Here is a 23,326-nt window from a genome sequence, read left to right as displayed (position 1 = left end):
TTGTAAGAAGTAATTTTGATTTTATTTCACTCATCACCAGGTATTTAAGTAGTTATATATATTCTGACAGTGGCACAGTTAGTTTACAAAAACAAAGTAGTACGCCTTATTCAAGACACAACTTTAGTTCTTTAGTATACAAACATGTAGATGCCTTAGCAATAGACACTTTTTTTACCTACATCTACAGTGAAATGAATAATCGACTCATCAGATTAAAATTTCTTTGCAAGTCCTTGCTGCAGGAAGACCAATATGTCTTCATACTGAGATCTGTGCTATAACATATCAATTGTTTAAACAAACTAATATTTTATCAAAAATCATTCCATTCACGAAACTGTAGTTGCAGTTTTGGATGTAACCTGTAAACTAAAGCCCAAATTCTACTAGAAGGATTTCGCTGCACAACTGTACATAAAGACCTTTTCTTTACTTTATGTGACTACAGTAAATAAATTACATGGTATTTATGATTACCATGCCACACTAAAACAAAATCCTGGCAGCAAGCTGGTTTATACGTTTGTTTCTATAGTAACAACAAAAAATTGTGTTCTCCTACCCTAACCTTCTTTACATGAAAATGTTTGTATACTAAGATTATATAATGGCAACAATTTATTGCAGGCATAATAGCACTAAATTAACAATATAATTAAACATTTTTTTCCAATAAACAAACTTGAACCAAAAATGTGTATAGTAACATATTTCCTTCAACCAGGGAAAATGTAAAAAATAATTAATGTAAAACGTTACATTTGTTCTAAAGCACTGTGGTAAAAATACAAAACATGATTTGTAAAAATATGAATAAAAATGCTTTTTTAAAATGTAATGATTTTGTGTAAAAATATGGAATGTACATTTGTATCTGCATAAAAAATAAGCAGTTTGACAAAAGCGATATTAAGTAAAATATTTGACAACAATGTTATAAGCAATAGCAAAAAGGCAATGAACATTATAAGTAGAATGTTAAATATAAACTTATATATTAAAGTAAATATCAGCACTAAAATGCACATGTAAACAAACAACTGTCTATAACAAAAGCTGTAAAAAGGACAGTGTGACCAGACTTTACAAAATATTTGTAAATGTAGCTGTGAATATGCCATAAGAGTAAAAGAACAGAAAAGTGGAACCACTTTGTTGTACCTGCTACATACGATTACTAACTAAATGGAAATTCTCGAAACATTTGACTCTATCTGGAGTCATGTCCCTTTAATAACTCTTTGTTTAGCACTAAGCAAAGCAATATGTAAGTAAAAGCAGCGTGTCTACTGTGAAATCATTAGTTTTGTGGGGGACTTATTTTCCTGGAATTCATAGAAGTCAATATAAGAAATTTAATCTAAATAAACAAGTAAAATTCCCATTCACTTTATGTTCAAAAGGTGAAATCCATGAACTCAAAAGCCCAAGAAAAAGCCATTTAGGCCACAATATTAAATGATTTCACAGCTTGTTAATAAAGCTCTGTGGGCAAGAAAAGCATATTTTGCAGAAATGTTAATATTTTTGTTAGCAAAGTTATTGGACAAACCTTTGTTCTAATATAGTGTGAGAAACCTATGTAAAGCTTAAAGATTATATCACAATGATGATAGAAAACATTTTTTTTGTATAATTTTTACAACGGTGAAATATTAGTATACAGCAGCATAAAATAGTTCCTTTAAAAAAATAAAAAAATCCATGCGGCATAGCAAAATATTCCCACATCTTGTATTAATCAAGTTATCAGTTACTAGTAACAATCACATCTATGAAAAACAAAATCCTTGCTTCATTTGTTCATTAATAAGCAAAAAACTACTTGGTTTCATTTCTATCACACTGCTTTCTCATATTTCCCATTTTACAAAAAAATAAACAACAATCTGACCTATAGCACATCTGTATATATGTCACCTATAACACCAGCTGTAATCACATGAAACACACAGGAATTGCTGTCACTAAAACATCACCAGATCTAACTCCAACTGAAAAGTCATGTTCAGGATCTACTGCTCTGAATCATTTTATAAAACTAAATGTAAAAGTTCAAAATGGCAGTGAAAGCTGGTAAACTGCATGATCTGGTACTGTTAAAAGGCTTCAACTTGTATAGCTTTTAAATAAACATCCATCAAGAGTGCATGTAGATAACTTACAAAGCAGTCAACAATGTATTATAACACATGCTATTAAAAATGTATATGGCACTATACAGAAAAAAACAGTCTACACCAAACACCATTTAAACAATGATTTCCATAAATGCCAACTTCAAGTACTTTATTAATGACGCTAGAATTCGGGGTGAAACATTTCCCAATAATAGAATTTCTTCAAACTTTGGATATTGAAAGACAATCATCTAAGAAACAAAAATATGCGATAAAAAATACAGGTCATCGGTATCGAAAGAGTTATCTGCCCTTGAAAACATCATTTTCCCCAAAAATGCTGTTTTCAAGGGCAGATAACTCTTTTTCTGTACCGGTGACCTATGATTTTTAATGCATATTTTTGTTTCTTATATGATTGTCCTTCAATATCTGAAGTTTGAAGAAATTCTGTTACTGGGAAAAATTTCGACCATCTCATATACAGGGAATTCTAGCGTACGTTCTTAAAGATATAATTTTGGGAGAGAGTAATCCTCTAGGCAACTTATATGACATATATTGTAAATGTGTCACATGTAAATATGAAAGAATACAAAAAGTGCTTAAACTAAAACTATGTTTTCTAATACTTCAAATACTTCAACAACAAAAAATTAAGTTAAGTGTTATAAAAATGCTTCCTGATTTTCCAGAAAATACTTCCAAAACATCATCAATTTTAATTGAAATTTTGCTAGTAATATTTTACAAAAAATTACCCAGAATTTAATATTTCTTTTTTTATATAAAAATAATTTTTTTTTGATGAATTTTAACAATTAATTATGTTTACTTTTACAGTTTAAATAAAAGTAGTAATTCTTGATGATGCTTACAATATTTGTTTTTTGTTTTTTTTTCTAATTACTGCATTAAAATACATCCCCTTTTCAAATTTATCTTTATTTCATATGAAAACAAAAATGGGTTAGTGCACAAAAAATCTTTATAAACTAAAGAAGAAGAAAAAAACAATTTTGTGACAGGCTATATTTTGTTTTGTCACTTTTAAGAAAAAATTGTTGTAATTCAAGGTACAGTCAAACGTGTCTATAAAGACCACCCTTCGGAGAGGCAAAATGTGGTCTTTATTTGGAGGTGGTCTTTATTCACAAGTTAAAATACACTGTAAATGTTAAAATGCAAAACAAAACATGCTGTCTTTAGAGCCAGGTGGTCTCTGTTCAGAGGTGGTCTTTTACACAGGTTTGACTGTATCTGTAATTCAGATATTGTTGTTTCATCTACAGTGCAACCTTTCAAAGAGTCATGTCACCTGGAGGACTTTTTCAAAATTTTACATGCATAGCCATATAGGGAAGAAGTTTTGCAGTTGCTTTGGAGATGATGTTGCTGTGGAGAGGTTCAGTTTCTAATGGAAAGAAAATATTGGACTTTGTAGTGAGGTATTAACTCTCCAGAAGTTTCTTTAACAGAGGTTACACTGTACAAGAAATCAAAGTTAAAGCTCAGATGGATCGTGGCTTTTATCTTTCTTTTCTTCAGAAGAATTTTCCTGATTCTCTAGCTCTGCTGATTCAGACATCTCCTCCTTGTCATTACTGTGACCCTCATCTGCAGAATCACCTTCCTTGTGCATCATTTCAGCATGCAGTGCATGATGGTTACTTCTACCTGGAAACACATGATGTTGTCCCCTTTGCAGCTCAGATACATCTTTCTGTGGACTGACATCATCATCATCATCATCATCAGTTGTTTCTGCATAAAAATCATGGGACAAAAGTATGATAAAATTTGAAATATATACATAGCATATAAAAATAAAACTTGAAAAGGATTCTTGTTTTATGGAGAACTTGTTTATGAGGAGATGAAGTGGGAGCATGATCTGTCTGTTTTTTAGCAGAATGGGCTACAGAAGTTAAATGAGCATATACAAATGTGAACAAGAGTGCCAGACTGTCACAAAATACGCCCGTCATCAAACTTGGCCTAATTTAAGGGGCATAATCCAAGAGTGCCTGGGGTGATTTTGGTGGTTATCTTACTTGGCCAAGATATTATGCTTACGAACACTGACAGCAAGTTTGGTGAAGATCGGATGAAAACTGTTCAACATAGAATGTGGACAAGGCTAAATTCAGTTTTTTGAGTAATTCAAGGGCCATATTCCAAGAGTGCCTGGGACGATTTGGCTGGTTATCGAACTTGGCCGAGATATTATGCCCACAAACATTGTCAGCAAGTTCGGTGAAGATCTGATGAAAACTGTTTGACTTAGAGAGAGGACAAGGCTAAATTTGCAGTTTTTTGAGTAATTCAAGGGCCATAATCCAAGAGTGCCTGAGACGATTTGGCTGGTTATCGAACTTGGCTGAGATATTATGCCCACAAACATTGTCAGCAAGTTTGGTGAAGATCGGATGAAAACTATTTGACTTAGAGAGCAGACAAGGCTAAATTCACTGTTTTTCGAGTAACTCAAGGGCCATGATCCAAGAGTGCTTGGGATGATTTGGCTGGTAATCGAACTTGGCTGAGATATTATGCCCACAAACATTAGTGTAAGGGCCCTAAAAATCACAAGTGTAAGTTTATTTCAACATTGTGAGACTATTTCAAAATTTTGGGTGTAATGGCAATGGGAGAGGAGGAGGAGTAAAAGAGAGGGATGTGTATAATATCAAAAGAAGCAGTATGTAGTAACATAAAAATTTTACAAGAGGAAGGATTGACAATCCTTCAATGCCTTTGTATGGGTTGGATGGTTATTTATTCACAGTGACCTTTACCTTTGGGATCCATTAACTAAAGATATTTTTCTTCTCACTCAGACCAGTCCCCACAAGAAGTAAAATTAAATTGATTAATATGCACAGACATTGCTTTGATACAGGGAATATATAAGATTGTGATCATGACCTGTGACCTCCAAGAGTGACCTTGATCTTGGACTTAGTGACCTTGGCTGTGCACTCTTCATGTCGTCTTGATGTGGTTAATAATTGACGCTAGTTTTATAACAAGAGCACCGCCTTGCGGGTGCTGACGCTCATCTGATTTTTTTTGTGTAATAGAAATATTGTCCTACCCATGATTTTCTAAGTCTAAAAAGGGCCATCATTCTTGCAAAAAGCAGGATAGAGTTATGTTTCTTGATGTACAGTGTCCACTTATGATGGTGAAAAACTGTTGCAAGTTTTAAAGCAATAGCTTTAATAGTTTATGAGAAAAGTTGACTTAAACATAATACTCAACCAAGAAAATGATTTTCTAAGTCCAAAAGGGGCAATAATTATTGCAAAAAGCAGGATGGAGTTATGTTCTTGCTGTACAGGGTCAGCTTATGATGGTGAACAAGTGTTGCAAGTTTCAAAGCAATAGCTTTGATAGTTTAAGAGAAAAAGTTGACCTAAACATAAAACTTAACCAAGAAATCTGTTATTTTCTAAGTCAAAAAGGGGCCATAAATCTTGCAAAAAGCAGGACGGAGTTATGTTTCTTGCTATACAGGGTCAACTTATGATGGTAAACAAGTGTTGCAAGTTTTAAAGCAATAGCTTTGATAGTTTAGGATAAAAGCTGACCTAAACATAAAACTTAACCAAGAAAACTGATTTTCTAAGTGCAAAAGGGGCAATAAATCTTGCAAAAAGCAAGATGGAGTTATGATTCTTGACGTACAGGGTCTGCTTATGATGGTGAACAAGTATTCCAAGTTTCAAAGCAATAGCTTTGATAGTTTAGGAGAAAAGTTGACCTAAACATAAAACTTAACCAAGAAATCTGATATTTTCTAAGTACAAAAGGGGCCATAAATCTTGCAAAAAGCAAGATGGAGTTATGTTTCTTGCTATACAGGGTCAGCTTATGATGGTGAACAAGTCTTCCAAGTTTCAAAGCAATAGCTTTGATAGTTTAGGAGAAAAGCTGACCTAAACATAAAACTTAACCAGGCAACGCCGACGCAGACGCCGACGCCGACGCCGACGCCGACAACCGCTCAAGTGATGACAATAACTCATCATTTTTTTTCAAAAAATCAGATGAGCTAAAAATCCTTCCAGACGTATATTAAGATATGGAGCAGACATAAAGTTAATCTACTTGACCTTTGACCTACAAGTGTGAACTTGGCCTTGGAAAAATTTACCCGAGTCATATGTGATTCTCATTGTATAGTGATGGTGAACATAATTATCTGTGTAAGAGATATGCCTCCTGAAAGGAATTACAGAATGATGGACCATCGGACACGCAGGACTCCAGTATTTTCCTAATACACTTAGTATAAAGGGATATAATGGGAACGAGAGTTAAAATGATATGGTGAAAATGAGTCTGTCAAAAGACTTTAACCAACCCTTTAATAATATTTGAAATCAAGCAAATGAGCTTGGGTCCCTGTGACTTTGACTGTTTAGCCACTGGCCCACTAGCATTACTTAACTTTTGTAAAGTTTTAAAGCTATAGCTATGCAATTTTTGAATTCAAGTCTGGATGCAAAAATGCTGACAGATGGACAGATGCCATAATATTGAATGTTTTTCTTTTTCAAAAAGAGCAAATGAAAATGACACAAAAGAACTATTACATAGCAAATTTACCTATTTCTAGATTGTGTACTCTATTATTAGAATAGGAAGTCATGTGACTAAAGGACCCTGTTCTAGTACTTCATTGTAAGTATGTCCGGTGTGAAAAATAGCACTTGATTTTACATGTTTACTTTACTTTAAATGCTTCTGCACTTTTCACACCTATTCTGTCCATCACACCTACCTTCAGAAACTTCATCTAGTGGGGTCTTGTCTGGGTTAAACCCAGTTTGTTCAGGATTTCTCTTCTCCCACTCAATAATCTTTAGGTATTCAAACCCCTTGCTCATTGGCTTCCACTCTTCTTCAAGCAATTTGGCTGAAGTATTGAAATTATCAATGTTAGGAATGTGAACATAACTTGTTTTACATAATACACTATTACATATCAAAGTATATGAATGTATGTTGAATTATCGGAAACATCTTTAAACAAAAATGGAAAGATTATTTTTTATACTTACTTGAGGGTTCAATGGCACCAGTAAAGATGCTGGAAAGCCAGTTTGTAAGAGATGTTTTGTCTATAGCTCCTGTAGCAAAATTAAACACTTCACCCTGTAACAGAAGATTCAGTACATACATTTTTGTTGAGCAATTTGTTATCATGCTTAGCCATCAGTAAATAATAAACCAGTCACAGATTCCAACAATAACACAACTGGTATTCTGATTATGTATGATGTCATGCCTATCTATAATCAGTTTTTAATTTGAAAAGTTATCCCAATCAACAGAGGAAATTTCCATAATTTGAAAGAAAATTCAATTGATACTACTGTATGGTAGTTTGTTGATTTATTTGGATTAGTAATAAACTAGAGCTATCACTAAAGGAACTAATATTTCTGATACTGGGAAAGTAAAATTTTGCCATCATGACCTTTGACCTTCTAGTGTGACCTTGAAATTGAACCAAGTGACTTGGGGGTCGTGCACTTTGCAAATCATCTTGGTAAGGTAAACAACTGATGCTTGTTTCATGAAAATCCTTCTTTATGATGAACATACGGAGCAGACACAAGTCTGAGCTAACTGATCTTAAAACAGTGTGTGACCTTGACCTTGGAACTACTGACATGCTGTGCATGCTGCATGTCATCTAGATGAGGTTAAAAACTGATGCTAATTTCATGAACTTCCTTTACGAGCGGTTAGGAGCAGGCATGAATTACAGATGGATGTACGGACATCCACCTGAACATTTAGCACGAGTGTTCATGTCCTTTGACTAAGAAACTTTAAAATAAATCAGGGTCAATGCTGAATGTTCTTTTGTACAAATGGACAATATGACATGGACTTCATATCCACTGACCTCAATCATTAGGGGTCATTTACTGCCTGCTAACAATGTGCATGCCAAGAATGAGTGTCTTAGGTCAAGTCATTTTTAAAATATTGGAGTAAACCGGTCACTATGACCTTGACCTCTGACCTGAAAATTATGATGGGTCATCTACTGCACGCGAGCAATGTGCCTTCCAAGTAAGAAGATCTTAGACATTCTCAAACAATTTTTATCACTGGAAACATTCAGTGTGACCTTTACTTGTGGCCTTCTGACCTCAAAATCATCTGAGGCCATTCACTGCCTGGGCCATGTGCCTGCCAAGTTTGCAGATTGCAGGTCAAGGAATTCTCAAGGTATAGAGACAACCACAGTAACCTTGACTGTTGACACACAGACATCAAAATTAACAGGGGGCCTTGAGCAACATATTTGAAATCAAGTTGTAAATAATGAAGAATGGCACTCAAAATCTTCATGAAACATTTACAAATTTAAGATAAATCTGAGACTTAATCAAACAATTTCTGTCTTGGAATATGTTTACCTCTCAAGGTTTTTTTGGGGGCCAGCAGAGGTTAGACCTAGACAAGGTTTGTTTGGGAGAGGTTAACCCTTACCCTGCTAAATTTCTATAATGAACTTGTCCATCTTTCAATTTGGACAGTACCATTAACTGTTAAAAGGGGTGCTTACCAAAAAGATACTGACTGAATGGCAAACAGTGCAGATCATGATCAGACTGCACGGATGTGCAGGCTGATCTTGATCTACACTGGTCGCAAAGGCAGAATCAATCGTGTCCAGCATGATAAGGGTTAATGCAGGAGACGTTTAAAAAGTAAGAATCTGTCACGGAAAAGGTCTGACCTGCCCTACACACTTCTTGAAACAACAAAGACTAGAATTAAGATAAATCCACATTCGTTACATACTAGTATGTTACAAATTTATATTCTAATCTATTGAACAAAGGATGACACATCACATATAACACAGGGAAAACCTGTTATGGTATGACTAAGGGTTCAGCTCTGTGCTTGCTAAAAGGTGACTCTAAAAATATAACTACCTGTTTTTTACTCCAGTAAAAGCTGCATGAAAAATACAAATTTATAGTATTATATGCTATGGAGCAGAATGCAGAATTTAATTTCAATTCAGAAGATTCTCTGTAAAATAATATTTTTCAAACGCGTGTGTTCATCTATCTTTTGTTTGTTTGGTTTAACGTCACACTGACAAAACTGAATTAGCAGCATTTGATTGTGAGGAAGACCCCAGGTGACCCTTCTGGCATTCTTTCAGGGTTGAGTGAGAACCTGGGTAGAACCAACTGACCTTCCATAAGCCACATAACAAATTCAATGCCCCAAGCGAGGTTTTGAAACCACATCAGATTTGAAGCCAGTGACTTTAACCAATCGGCCACATACATTTTTCTTAGCATTATCAAAACCTCTCAACAAATGATTAAGAACTGTGAAGTACAAGTGTGGTAAAAAAAAGAATTACATTTCTACTTTTGTTCAATTTAGTTTCGTCAATAGCTATGCAAAACTTAAAAAAAAAACAATTTTGAAATATTACCATGAATGCATGATATATTAAAATTCCAATATAACTGTGACACATAGGCAAGAATCAAAGCCTTTTAAAAATATTCAACAGTGTTAAACTTGAAATACCTTTTGAAACTTGACAAATGATAAGTGTGGAATTTCTGGTTCTTCCATGTATTCCTTTAAAACTCTGTATCCAACACTGGAATCATCTGGACTAAAATGAAATGGATTACCGACTCCATAAAGATATAAAAAATTGGAATAATTTTTGCTGGTATAAACAAAGTCTAGTATTCTGGGATAGAAAAGTCAATGTAACTTCCTTTGTGTTGTATGCCTTCTATATGAATCTTGACTCAAAACTAAGTTTGTAAACCAGTCTAAAAGCTTCAACATCTGATTGGCTGTTTCTGAGCATAAACTGAAAGTCGACCAATGGCAAGGCTGCATTTTGAGACTGGTCTCCAAACTCAGTTTTATAACCCAGGAGCCATATCAAAGTCTGGTCAAAAATTTAAGCATATAAACAGAGTGAATTGTCTGAATACAGCTGCTAACAATTATATTAGATGATTTGCTTAGTAACAAAACCATCTTTTTCAGTTAATTCCAGAATTCATACATACATAAGAAAAAAGACCCTATTTTCTTTGATAATCATACAGTCATAGGATTTAAAGAAAATTATTTTTTTCTATAGAAGTTTTTTTTTAACATATAACGATAATAGTTAATATGAAAGTGGCTCAAACATTTTTTCTCTTGGCTCTTAAAATGAGGTTACATACAAAGCTAATTCTGTAACTTTTGCACTGAATCTGTCTAAGAATGGCTCTAATAATGTTTACAGCCATTGTAACCCCTGAATATAATGCTTATCAATAAAAAGTCTGAATGTTATGCTGCTTTGTCTTAATGAGTATCATAAATCATTAAATCAAATTAAATAAACTTACACTTGCATCATGTTAAATGAGACATTAGCGAATTTCTGAGCTTTCACGATTTCTCTTACGATATCCTCTGACTGTCGAGAGTTGTCTGAACCATCAGTGAACAGTATAAGTAGTTCACTGAATTTCCGACGCACTTCTGGGAACATCAATGGTGTCAAAACAGTCTGAAAATACAACAAACAAAACAATAAAACAGTCAACCACTTTAGATGCTAAGATGACAAATTATCTGAGCCACACCATGAGAAAACCAACTTAGTGGATTTACGACCAGCATGGATCCAGACCAGCCTGCGCATCCACGCAGTCTGTTCAGGATCCATACTGTTCGCTTTCAAAATCTATTGCAATTAGAGAAACTGTTAGCGAACAGCATGGATCCTGACCAGACTGCACGGATGCGCAGGCTGGTCTGGATCCATGCTGGTCGCAAAGCCACTATGTTGGTTTTCTCATGGCACGGCTCATCTACTCAATGTCTCACTGAAAATACTGCATAATAAAAATAAGGAAGATGCTTGACTTCTGAGCCAGTGTTTTAGACTAATTGACATACTTTAACAGCATGACATTTCCAAACTTTACATTCTACTATTTCAGCATCCTCAATCAACATTATTAAAGTTGCTAATAATAACTTTGGACCCTATCAAAAACAAGAGCTGTCGGAGGACAGCAACGCTCGACTATTCAACAGCCTTGTCAACTGAATGAATACAAAAGTTGAAAAAGGGGCATAATTTTGTAAAATGCAAAGTAGAGGTATTGAACCTCTGTACTGCATGTCATATCATGACAGTGAACAAGTGTGTGAAGTTTCAATCCTTTCCAATTTGTGGATACTGAGATACCAGCTTACATATAAAAACTTAACAAAAAACTGCTAAGTCAAAGGGGCATAATTTTGTAAAAATGCCAAGTAGAGTTATGGGACCTTCACAGTGCATGTTAGATCATGACAGTGAACAAGTGTGTGAAGTTTCAATCCATTCCAATTAGTAGATACTGAAATATCAGATTACATACAAAAATTTAACCAAAAACTGCTAAGTCGAAAAAGGGGCATAATTTTGAAAAAAAAGAGAGTAGAGTTATGGGACTTGCTTAGTGCATGTCAGATCATGATAGTGAACAAGTATGTGAAGTTTCAATCCATTCCCATTAGTAAGTACTGAGATACCAGCTTACATACAAAACCTTAACCAAAAATTTCTAAGTCGAAAAAGGGGCATAATTTTGTAAAAAAGCAAAATAGAGTTATGGAACCTGTGCAATGTAGATCAGTTCATCACAGTGAATAAGTGTGTGAAGTTTCAATCCATTCCCACAAGTGGTTACTGAGTTACCAGCTTACATACAAAACCTTAACCAAAAATTTCTAAGTCGAAAAAGGGGCATAATTTTGTAAAAAAGCAAAATAGAGTTATGGAACCTGTGCAATGTAAGTCAGTTTGTCACAGTGAATAAGTGTGTGAAGTTTCAATCCATTCCCACAAGTGGTTACTGAGATACCAGCTTACATACAAAACCTTAACCAAAATCGGGACGCGGACGCGGACGCCGACGCGGACGCCGACGCATGGGCGAGTGCAATAGCTCACTATTCCATGAATAGTCGAGCTAAAAAAAAATCAGTCCTTTAAGCACTGATTATCAATCCTACATCTAGAAAGGTTTACCAGCTTAGGCAGTTTATTGATGTCCACAAATTCTTGTAGATTCTGCAAAGTAAACTTTCCATCAAACTTGGTATAAGGCTGTATCTCATCATCATATCTGGACAATACAACTGTAGGTACACTTGCACTAAATTTCTTTGCTCTAAAAAAAAAGAAGTAAAATCCCATTTATGGTGAATTTTCTTGCAGTGTAAGAATGCCTTCTCCTACCATCAAACCTCTCTATGTGATGGATGTAAAATTTGTTAAGTTTTTTAATACCTATATATATATGGTTCTCAATATTTGACATTTAAAAACAAATAAGTACATGTATAACAAATCAAATTAAGATTCTGGTTGCCATTTGTTTTGTCAACTCTGAAATGAATAATTACATTAAATGATAATCAATGTCCACCAGTAATTAAAACACCTACATGTTGTCAGCGTCTTTTATATCAGTGTACACAAACATTATCCTGTCCCTAGAGTTCCTGGCCAACTCTTGGAATACTTCTTTCTCTGTAAATAATATAAATATGCAGCTTATAACAAACAAAAAAAATTCTGGTTCATCTGATCATTCTGGGGTCTTTTACCTTGTTTTTAGTTTTTATTGTGTGCAACTATATTCTGTAAAATCATTCAATTTCCAGGGCACTGAATTTCATAGTTTTGGACAAAACAGCTATTTCATGGGGAGATGACCTGTGGAATTCAACTTTTGAAGATACAGTAAAAGGTGATTTTATTTGTTAACTGGGTGTTAATTTCGTGGATTTATGCAACCAGTCAATCCATGTAAATTGGACCCCAATGGATATCATTATTTATTTTATGTTTTTCGGTGGTTTATCGAAATATAACGGTGAATTATATCCTGATAAACTCACTGGCCACTCAGTGAAAATTATCAAATCTGATACCCGGATTAACGTCAAAAAGTTTACCGAGCGTACTGAAAGCCGGAAACAATATGACGATGACGTCGTTAAAATGACGTCATCTTTGCGATGCTTCCTGATAAAATTTCCCGCAAATTTCGACATTTTATTGAAATAAACACAACAAAAGTAGAGTTTTAGACATAAAATAAACAGAAAAATTGTTGGTATCGATGTAATATCACTGTAATTTCACTCGTGAACACCAAAAGTTGTTATTTTCACTCGTGGCTGCGCCACTCGTGAAAATACCACTTTTGGTGCCCACTCGGTGAAATTATAACGTGATATTACACCGAAACCAACAATTATCCTCTATATAATATTATTATACCAGGTTTAGAGAGCGCCCTTTTCATAATAAACATGTTCAGCATTTTATTTACATAGTGCAAAGGCAGCCACACAGGGTGCCAAATTCATCCTCTACTAATACAGACACAGAGCGATCTGACCAGAGGGACAGAGTGAGACATAGCCCCCAGTACAGAGGGAGAAATCATTTTCCATATAGGCCTGTCTGGCTAACTTAGCCTAGCTCTTTGCTAATACACAATCTGGTTCTTGAACATGCCCGTGTATAACAGTATCAGTTACATAACAGTTGTTAGATGACCAATCTGAAATTCTGGATTTCTAACCAGTATATAACAGTTTTCCACAAGTAACTGACTATTTCCCTACATGAAACAGAAGTGGAAAATGATATCTGGTCTTTGGTCAGTTATCAAGATGTACTATTCTATAAATCTCCAGTCCATAGTTTGTGCTTATGACAGGTCTAAAGTTCAACTCCATACTTTGTTGAGTCAAAACTTACAAAAATAAGTAGTAACAGGAATTTATTTCTGATGTAATGCGATAAAACTCTTACTGAATGGCTTTCTGGTCAATAGTGTTGACTATTGACTGGCAAGCCATTTGGCAAGTGTGTACTATATGGAAGACCTCTCCCTATGTAGCTAGCTGAACAGGTTTTTTGGCATGTCTGAATATAAATGGTATGAGTTTAGTGTAATAAGATAATAAATATTCCTTGTCAGAGATCCGTCAGAACTGTTTAAGCTTAAATATAGTCTTACCATGTTTATCTCCTTTCCTGAAGAGTCCAACAACAGTTGTATTTGTAACTCCAGTAAGAGTACTCTCCCCTTTCCCAACAAGGTATTTCATCAGTTTTTCATTGTCTGTCTCATATACAGGAGGGGATAACTCTAACCTGATTAAGTTAAAGAGATTCGTCAATGAATGCTTTCAAATTTCTCTATACCTAAGTCATGAAAAACTTGAAATGGAAAAACGACACAAGAATTTTCTTAAAAAAATCACAGTATTCAATTTACTTTACAAGCCTTGCATACCTGTATAAACATACATTTTTTATCATGCTGTCTCAATTTTTTTGTAATGTAAATAAATTATTACTTCACAAACTATATGATTACATCCAAAGCTTATTTCCTATAAATAAGGCATATGTCTTCTTTCAAACTAATTATGTCATTTACCATTATAATTGTGCACTGGTAAATCTTGCAAGAAAGATGTTTGTCTTCTCTCAGTTAATACTGTCATTATCTTTTATAATTGGCACTGGTAAATAATACATGAAAATACTCACAACTTTAACACAGAGAAAAAAGCCTGTGTATCCTGTGGCCCTTTATAGTCCCAGGCCTTTTCGCCCTTTTTATATACCCTTAGTGTTGGATAAATTGTTATTTTTTCCTTTTGGCAAACATCCGTCCAGTCGTAACAATTGACACGCGCAATTTGTAATGTCGTCTGCTGACCAAACATGTCTGCTGCTTCTCCAAACATACGTAAATTGCCGATACTGAGAGCATCAACTAAAAAGGAGAGTAAATTCTTGAAAAACTCAGATATATTAAAATGTCTACTTAACTTAAGATTACACAAAGATATAATATTCCAAAGAAGGTATTAGAAAATTTGATTGCAATTCAAGAAACATCTTCAACAAAATATACAAACTTTTTTCTTTGTCTGACTGATTTAATGCAGTCTCTCAGAAGTATTCCACTTATATAAGAGTAGTCAGTTGACATAACCAGTGTTCCTTGATTATGTACCTGTATTGATTTACTATTCCGAGGAAAAAGACAAATAAGTACTCTTTGGTTCACTTTCCCTGAGAACAAAAATCATACCCAAGTATCAAACTTGTGACCTCATAACCTTGCGCTCTGCCTATTGAACTAACCACACAGAACTTTAAACTGTCAATAAAGTAAAAACTTTATAACGTACACGGGAAATAAAAAAGAACTGCAGCAGTATCCGAGTCTTTGACCAGCTTTGGGTGAGTCTTGTCAGTTAGTGGCTGGACTAAGTCTAATGGCATCTCGACTTTCCTTGTAGCATGAACAACTTCCGCAATTGGATCATCTTGTTTTGTAACTAAAATATATAACAGAGAAAAAGACTTACATATGTTACTTAATGCTTTACATTTTTAAAAAGAGTAAATGTGTATAGACAAAAAGTTTATTTGCTGTGCATCCAGAAATATGTATTCATTCTTTCATGGATGATTATTACTATATACCTTGAAATAAACAGTTACATATTTGTACAGAACATGATCCTATGACCCATGTCATTATTTTTAATTCATTTTTCTCTGTGACACTATGTTAAGAAACCCTGTTAACCCTTACCCTGCTAAGTTTCTATAATGAACTTGTCCATCGTTCAATTTGGACAGTACCACCAACTGTTAAAACTGGTGCTTACCAAAAAGATACTGACTGAATGGCGAACAGTGCAGATCATGATCAGCCTGCATGGATGAGCTTAGTCTGCATTGATCGCAAAGGCAGAATCACTTGCCACCAGCAGGCTAAGGGTTAATGTCTGTATTTTAGATGATTAAAATGATTCAGAACTCGTTACTGCATTTAGGTATACAATAAACACCTCAATAAGCATAGACATGCATTACAAGGCTAGTTCCTAACACTCCTAAGCTTTTACTACCATTTGTGTTACCCAGTAGTTCCCGCATACAGTTATGCAGTAGAGATTTTCAAAATTTTGATATTGTTTCATATTTACTAAAAATCTTTGAACATTTTACAGTAAAACATTTTTAAACCAAGGTGTGAGGGAAGGGGATGGAACTTTATATCCTTACCAAAATAACATTTATTTTTCGTTTGCTTTAAACAGATGACGAAATGATATCTAAACTGTCTAGAAACAGTGGTATAGAAGAAACTGACCTTACAATACTCAACCATGTCTTTTTTTTTATTAAATCAATATGACTTGAAGTAATTTAGTACAAAGTCACTTAAAGGGACATTTCAGTAAAAATTATTTTGAAATCTGGCAAGCAATTTCGGAAGAAATTTTCAAAAAGCTTTACATATGGCCATATACAGAAAACTAGCCCTGCCTCATGGCACTTTGTGCTCAGGTGAGCTAAAAATTGACAATTTTTTGCCTTTAAAAATGCTCTGTGCTAATATAACACAAGTCTCATAGTATACTATATGCTGAACAGAATCTGCTCAGAGAGTTCTTCATGAGCGAAAGCTTAAAGAGATAAATAACTAACCTTCTTCAAGAACGTATGGTGGATCTTCAGAACTAGTTCTTTCCTCGAAACCATCATCTAAGATATTTATTGCTTTGTCATCCATTTTATCAGTCATGAAATTCAAAACACTGGGGGTGTTAACATCAGAAGGAATAAACTCTTCATCAGCCTGGGAGATGAAAACAGCAATGGTGTATTTTATTTGCAGCTCTGAGGTCAAAGGTCACTAATTCAAGTCCTTCTTTGTCTCATATAACAAACAGCCACTTCAGATCTTACTTACTTAGCTGTAAAGAGCATCACTTGATACTGTATTCAACAAAATTTAGCATTTGATGGAATGTCGTGTTGATGATTTGTCATATTTGCTGAGTCATAAAACAGTAAATAAGAGCTGTCACAGGAAACATCGCGCTTGACTATTTCAATGCTGGAAAGTGAAATTGGGCACATCTGAGGAAGCTGGAGCTAACACTGGAACTTTTAATGTGCATGACTATATTGGAAAATATTTGTTTAAGTCTGAGTCAAAGGTAATTACTAAAAGGAGATAAGGTAAAAGTGTATAAAAACTAAGTATAAAAGGGACATAATTTAAAGAGTATTTTTGCAAGAATAATGCACCATATGTCATTTCATGTGGCTAACTATGTGGAAAAACTAAATCAAGGATCATTTCTGTGAAGTTTGGTGTAAATCTGCCCAGTAGTTTTGAAGAAGATTTTTTTAGAAATTATTGACGGACGACACACGACGGACATCAAGCAGTCAAAAAAGCTCACCTTGAGCCTTTGGCTCAGGTGAGCTAAAAATAACCTAAAGTTCTTAGTAAAAAGGGTGTATAATTCATGAAAAAATGGTGTTAGAGTTATTGACCTTGTGTCATATGATGTGAGTGTAATTTGGAACAACTAATTTCAGTTTTAATGAAATCCAAGTAGTAGTAACAGAGGTGGGGTGAAAGTGCACCAAAACTTTAACCTGAATTTCTAAGTAAAACAAGAGCACTGCAATGCAGAGCAATATACGCCCAAAGGTATGACCTTTGACCCCTAACTGAGTTCTTGACCTTGAAGTTAGCCACCTGAAACATGCGCTCTGTACGTCGTCTCAATGTGGTGAACATTTTCAAGTTTCTTCGACACCGACGTCATAACGTTTTCTTGGTTTGTTTTGGGTTTAACGCCATTTTTCAACAGTATTTCAGTCATATAACAGCAGGCAGTTACCTAACCAGTGTTCCTGGATTCTGTACCAGTACAAACCTTTTCTTCGCAAGTAACTGCCAACTTCCCCATATGAATCAGAGGTGGAGGATGAATGATTTCAGACACAATGTCTTTTATCAAATCGTCACGGAGAACATACACCCCGCCCGGGGATCGAACTCACGACCCTGTGATCCGTAGACCAATGCTCTCCCTACTGAGCTAAGCAGGCAGGCTGTGTCATAACGTAATATTCCCTTCGGGATAATTCATGAAATATCAGTGAGTTTTAGCACTTGTGTCATATGATGCGGGTGATGATGAGGGTGATGATGCGGGTGATGATGAGGGTGAAGATGCGGGTGATGATGAGGAATAACTATTTAAAGTTAACAGCAAATCCATCCAGTAATGACACAGAAAAACTAAAAGTGCATCAAAACTTTAACCAAGGTTTGGACATAAAACTGATGCCGATACGGACACCAAGACAGACACAGATGTCAGATCGAGTAGGATAGCTCTCCATATATTTTGTAAAGTCAAGCTAAATTGCAGTGTTGCCAGTATCAATATGAAGTCAAACTGAAGGAGTGTATTTGCCAGCATATTTCCCCCTGAGGGATGAGGCATATTATCAGTGCGATACATTTCTTGTTATATGGAATCAATATCTGTAATAAAAACCAATGCATATGAATAATTATTCATCACTACAGTGTCTCTTCAGCTTTACTCTGTCAGTTTTACACTATCAGCTTTACTCCATCAGCCTTACTCTATCATCTTTACTCTATCAGCTTTACTCTTACAGTTTTACTCTATCAGTTTTACTTTTTCAGCTTTACTCTAACAGCTTCACTCTTTCAGCTTTACTCCATCAATTTTATTCTACAAGCTTTAGTCAATCATTTTTACTCTATAGATCAGCTTAACACTATCAGCTTTACACAATCATCTTTACTTCATCAGCTTTTCTCTATCATGCAGCTTTACTCTATCAGCCTTACTCAATCAGCTTTGCTCCATCCGCTTTACACCATCAGTTTTACACCCTCAGCCAGCTTTACTCCATCAGCTTTTCTCTATCAGCTTTACTCTATCAGTTTTACTCCATTATTTTATCAACTTTACTCTTCTAACTTCACTCTATCAGTTTTACTCTCTTAGCTTTATTCTGTCAGATTGGTTTTGTATCTCAAGAGGACACTTGGCAAAACATTTGACCAAATTTACAAACTGCAATCTGAATGTTTTACATTATTACTTTACTTCATTTCTTCAAAAAAGGCCCACACAAAAGGCAATTTTAAAACATATCGAGGAATCTTAATAATATTATAAACTAAATGTAACAAATTTTCTTGTACAAACCTCGGCATTACGTTGGAAACTACATGTAGGTAACTCCACTGGAACTGTGTATTTTGATTTTGCCTCTTCACGATCCCTATACACAGATAAAGTATGTGTAAGGTTAAATTGTCAAAATAATGTATATGCACTTTCTTTAATCCTGAAGAGCTCAATGATTACAGATAAACAGATTTTTTTTTACTATTAAAGCTAGAAATTTATCATAAGAGCTTGGCTGTAGCTGTGAATTTAAATCCGAAAATATAAATGCATTCAACAAGAAATTAGTCACTAAAGAACTGAACAGAATATCACCTTTACTTAACCCTTAGTTTCCTGGCGGCAAGCGATTCCGCCTTTGCGACCAGTGCAGTCCAAGATCAGCCTGCACATCCCTGCAGTCTGATCATAGTCTGCACTGTTTGCCATTCAGTCAATATCCTTTTGGTAAGCACCCCTTTTAACAGTTAATGATACTGTCCAAATCATAAGATGGACAAGTTCATTATAGAAATTTAGCAGGGTATGGGTTAATGAAGCACCGTTTGCGTGAGAATCTATGGCTTAGCCCCAGGGCTAACTCAAGCATTCATGAAGTCCCTAGCAATTTTCTGTACACTTTCTATGTCAGGATCGCTCAACATTCTGGTACCATGAGCATTTTTCTCATTCCCTTGTGAGTTAAGAGTGATTGGTGATTTACTATATTTAGAACCAACAGGATTTGAAAATTAGCAAAAACGGAGTTTTTATTCCAATTACATACTTACATGTTAATCATCAGAATTCCGACAGAACCTCCATAATACCTCATCAAAATATCTGCCTCTTTGTAAATTGAATCTTTGAAAGCATCTTTGTAGTAGAATTTCACAATTGGTACTTCAAACAAAGAGAAAGGATGATCTATACCATCAGCAGGAATGTCAAACTAAAAGTAGAGAAAAGAATGTTGCAAAGACCAAAAGAGTTATTAAAAATTGTAAGGGACTGTAATTTAAATACGATCTGGGCCCCTCGGTGGCCGGGGGTTAAGGTTGCTAACTTTGAATCACTCACCCCTAACCACTTTAAGTTTGAAAACTAACTTGGGGTGTAGAATTCTCTCATGTGAGGAGGCCATTCATCTGCCTTATGGAAGTTTAGTGGTTCTACCCAGGTGCCTGTAAATGCTCAAGTAATGCCAAAGGGCATCTGGAATCTTCATCGGCTGCTAAAAGCTGAAAAGTTGCCAAACAAGTTTAAATGGCATTGGTGTCATTTAAGAACCATTTAAAAACCAACAAAACAAAGAAACAATCAACAAAACATAAAACATTTGTTTATACCAATTTGCAGCAAAGGGAATTTCATATAAAGGAATATAGTTTGCCAAACAAGTCACATCCTTTTAAACATATGATCTGTAAAAAGCATTCAGCCAGTTAGGTCATTTGAAAGTATTTACTTGATGAACCTATTTTGTAATTGAAAGGTCAAATGTTACGAAATTTAGAAATACAATGCATATTTCGCATCTTCTAATATTAGAAACTAAAGATTAGCAAAGCAGATATTTCTATAATAATAACTTTTTTTTAGTAATAAATAAGCCCTATTATGGCCATACTACCTCATGTATTATTATATCATCATGTATTTACTTCCCAGGTCTGCAATGACTTGGCATTATGGGAATCAGCTGGATGTTACTGCTATTGCCTCGTTAAATACAATCTTTTATTTCTTGTCTAATTTCAACAGCTCCGCAACAAGATTATTAAAGCTGATTACATGTTTCCAGACAAGGAGATGACATTTTGTTGACATATATTTACTTCATAACACATTCTAAAGTGCTTACAGTATATAAGGTTCAATAAACAGGGGTTTTCACAATGGCCCTATAAAAGATCCCAAATCTGTCCTATGACATTTGACGGTTTTACAGGGTCACTATGAAAACATGTTTGTTAAAATTATAGTAAAGAATATACTGTAAAGTAGCAAATCATATCCTACAATTTACAGTCATACTTGTGTACAAAGAACATGCTCTAAGAGTTAGAAAGAGATGTTTATTTTGCAGGTGATCTTTACTTTAGCTGTCATTCTAAATTGGATGGTCCATCATTAGTTTGAGTACAATTGTCAAGGTGTCAATGAAATATGTGATGCGACAGTGACATGTCAGCTGATGTATTGAGGAGATCTTGGTTGCATGTCGCAAGCAATCATTGCGTGGGCTAAAGGTAATGAAGTGGCATTATTCAGTTGAATACACAGAAAGCGCATTAGAGAAAGTTGGTTATTCACAGGTGACCTTTATGTAAGTTTGGGGTAGAAAAAACTTACCAATTTAGGCTTAGTTATAGTATTTGCAAACTTGGACAGATCTTCCACCTTGAACTTGCCCCTGTATCTCACACTGGTAAAACTGCTATCACTTGCCCACACCCACCATATTGTAGATACATCTTTTATAGAACGGTTTTGCTCTCTACACATAAAAAATGTGTTACTTTTGAATAGATTTTCAAGTTTAAAATACTGTATTTCAGTTTTAAGAAAATTAAGACAAAATGCAATTTTTTATAACAAAGTCTCTTCTTGACAGAATTCAAGAACTTGTTCACATATATAGAAGTTGGTTCCTTTTACCTTTGAACGTTCAAAATGCAACTCATTAGATTTATTTAAGTATCAAAACCTGATACAACACTCTTGTATCTCTTCCCTGACATACAGTAAAATACAAGAGATTTAGAATAAAATGAAAAATTAATTTCCATTCAATTAATGAAACAGATAATCTGAAATGTGTTTATCTTAGCTCCTTACTGCCTCTAGACTGTGACATCCTTTCCTTTTCAAAACAACAGCTTTTTAGAGCTTTTTTTTACAGTTTTAAGCTCTGGGCAACCTACCCAAATGTTTTGGTGGCTTGTCTATCTGAAGTGATAACAAACTGCAATTTGTCCTTATATGCATAGGCCATTTCAAGAAATGCACGATGATCTGAAAATAAAATGTATGCCAAAGTTTTAATAAGTACTGAAATACAGACCTATACATTTAACAAGTACTGAAATACAGACCTATACATTTAACAAGTTTGAGGTTTGTGGATATGTACATCATTCAATATATTTAACAGTATCCCAGCATGTAAGAAGTGCTGATGAATTTAAATTTCAAGCCTTATCGGTATGTGATACGTTGAAAGCCGAAAAGGGGTTTCATGCTTTGCATTTTCTTTTCATTAAAATTTACATTCTCATTTTTTGCGCAAAAAATTCATACATTCATTTTGTTATGAACAGGCCAAAGGAAGCAAGGAGGTCCTTACATGATAACAGTGTTCCGTCTTGTGAACTTACCATGTGTGCCAAGGGCTGCAAGATATGCAAAAACTATGTCCTTTTTTCCGCTCTGGTCACTAAGGTAACTACTGACTTCTGTTTCATTTCGTAGAATTGGAATGTCTCGTAACAACACAAGCCTAAAAATACAGTTAAGAATTAAGCTATTATGAAATATCATAACATAACTGTATAGATTAACAAATGAGATGGACTGCTTATAAGACAAGGTCCAACCTTGTCTATAAAATCGATGGTAATTTATAAATCTTGTTTATAAGGCAAGTGGAAATATTGCATTTCCAACTGAAATTTCCTTAAAATTCATCGAAATATTTGGTTTGGTCTAACTGCATAGATACAATAGCATTCTTTAGCAATGAAACTTTAAAACTGCTATTGTAATGTTCAAACATTACAGTAAGGCCATACCAAATTGGATCTATGTTTTATGTCTCCATAATTTTTCAAAACCTACCTTCCAGGCAGACAAAAAACTAACTGTTGATATAAAGAAACAGCTTTTTGATATTACCCAACAGCTTTAACACCCATGACAACTTCACACAAGTTTAAGTTATATATGTATTTTTAGCAATTGTAACATGTGCAAATTACTTTAAACTGGTGTAGTAACTCATATATTAATACAAAATATGTTTTATATGTAGTCACTGGCAGCCTTTTAACATTTTAAGAAATGTTTTTTGC

At 34.6% G+C, this 23,326-nt stretch overlaps 1 protein-coding gene across 3 annotated transcripts in view; it reads right to left on the bottom strand.

Annotated features, from left to right (window-relative positions):
* LOC128559882 (thioredoxin domain-containing protein 16-like) overlaps nucleotides 1-23,326 on the bottom strand; it is a 32,469-nt gene continuing 9,143 nt past the window's right edge. For 2 of the 3 annotated variants that reach the window (XM_053552794.1, XM_053552803.1), the window contains exons 6-21: nucleotides 22,634-22,755; nucleotides 22,181-22,271; nucleotides 21,609-21,753; nucleotides 20,045-20,205; nucleotides 19,293-19,368; nucleotides 16,729-16,879; nucleotides 15,417-15,566; nucleotides 14,767-14,995; nucleotides 14,228-14,364; nucleotides 12,639-12,723; nucleotides 12,220-12,361; nucleotides 10,541-10,704; nucleotides 9,708-9,798; nucleotides 7,193-7,286; nucleotides 6,913-7,047; nucleotides 1-3,887 (exon numbers count right to left, since the gene is read on the bottom strand). In XM_053552794.1, coding sequence (XP_053408769.1) covers nucleotides 3,628-3,887; nucleotides 6,913-7,047; nucleotides 7,193-7,286; nucleotides 9,708-9,798; nucleotides 10,541-10,704; nucleotides 12,220-12,361; nucleotides 12,639-12,723; nucleotides 14,228-14,364; nucleotides 14,767-14,995; nucleotides 15,417-15,566; nucleotides 16,729-16,879; nucleotides 19,293-19,368; nucleotides 20,045-20,205; nucleotides 21,609-21,753; nucleotides 22,181-22,271; nucleotides 22,634-22,755 — 2,233 coding nt within the window. In that variant the 3' untranslated portion in view covers nucleotides 1-3,627. The remainder of the gene's footprint in view (nucleotides 3,888-6,912; nucleotides 7,048-7,192; nucleotides 7,287-9,707; nucleotides 9,799-10,540; nucleotides 10,705-12,219; nucleotides 12,362-12,638; nucleotides 12,724-14,227; nucleotides 14,365-14,766; nucleotides 14,996-15,416; nucleotides 15,567-16,728; nucleotides 16,880-19,292; nucleotides 19,369-20,044; nucleotides 20,206-21,608; nucleotides 21,754-22,180; nucleotides 22,272-22,633; nucleotides 22,756-23,326) is intronic. The other variant, XM_053552796.1, reaches the window with a different exon arrangement.

This window comes from Mercenaria mercenaria, chromosome 1 (genome assembly GCF_021730395.1).
Source record: "Mercenaria mercenaria strain notata chromosome 1, MADL_Memer_1, whole genome shotgun sequence".
NCBI lineage: Eukaryota > Metazoa > Mollusca > Bivalvia > Venerida > Veneridae > Mercenaria > Mercenaria mercenaria.
Note: the sequence above shows the minus strand (reverse complement) of the source record. Positions and strands in the feature narration are given on the sequence as shown.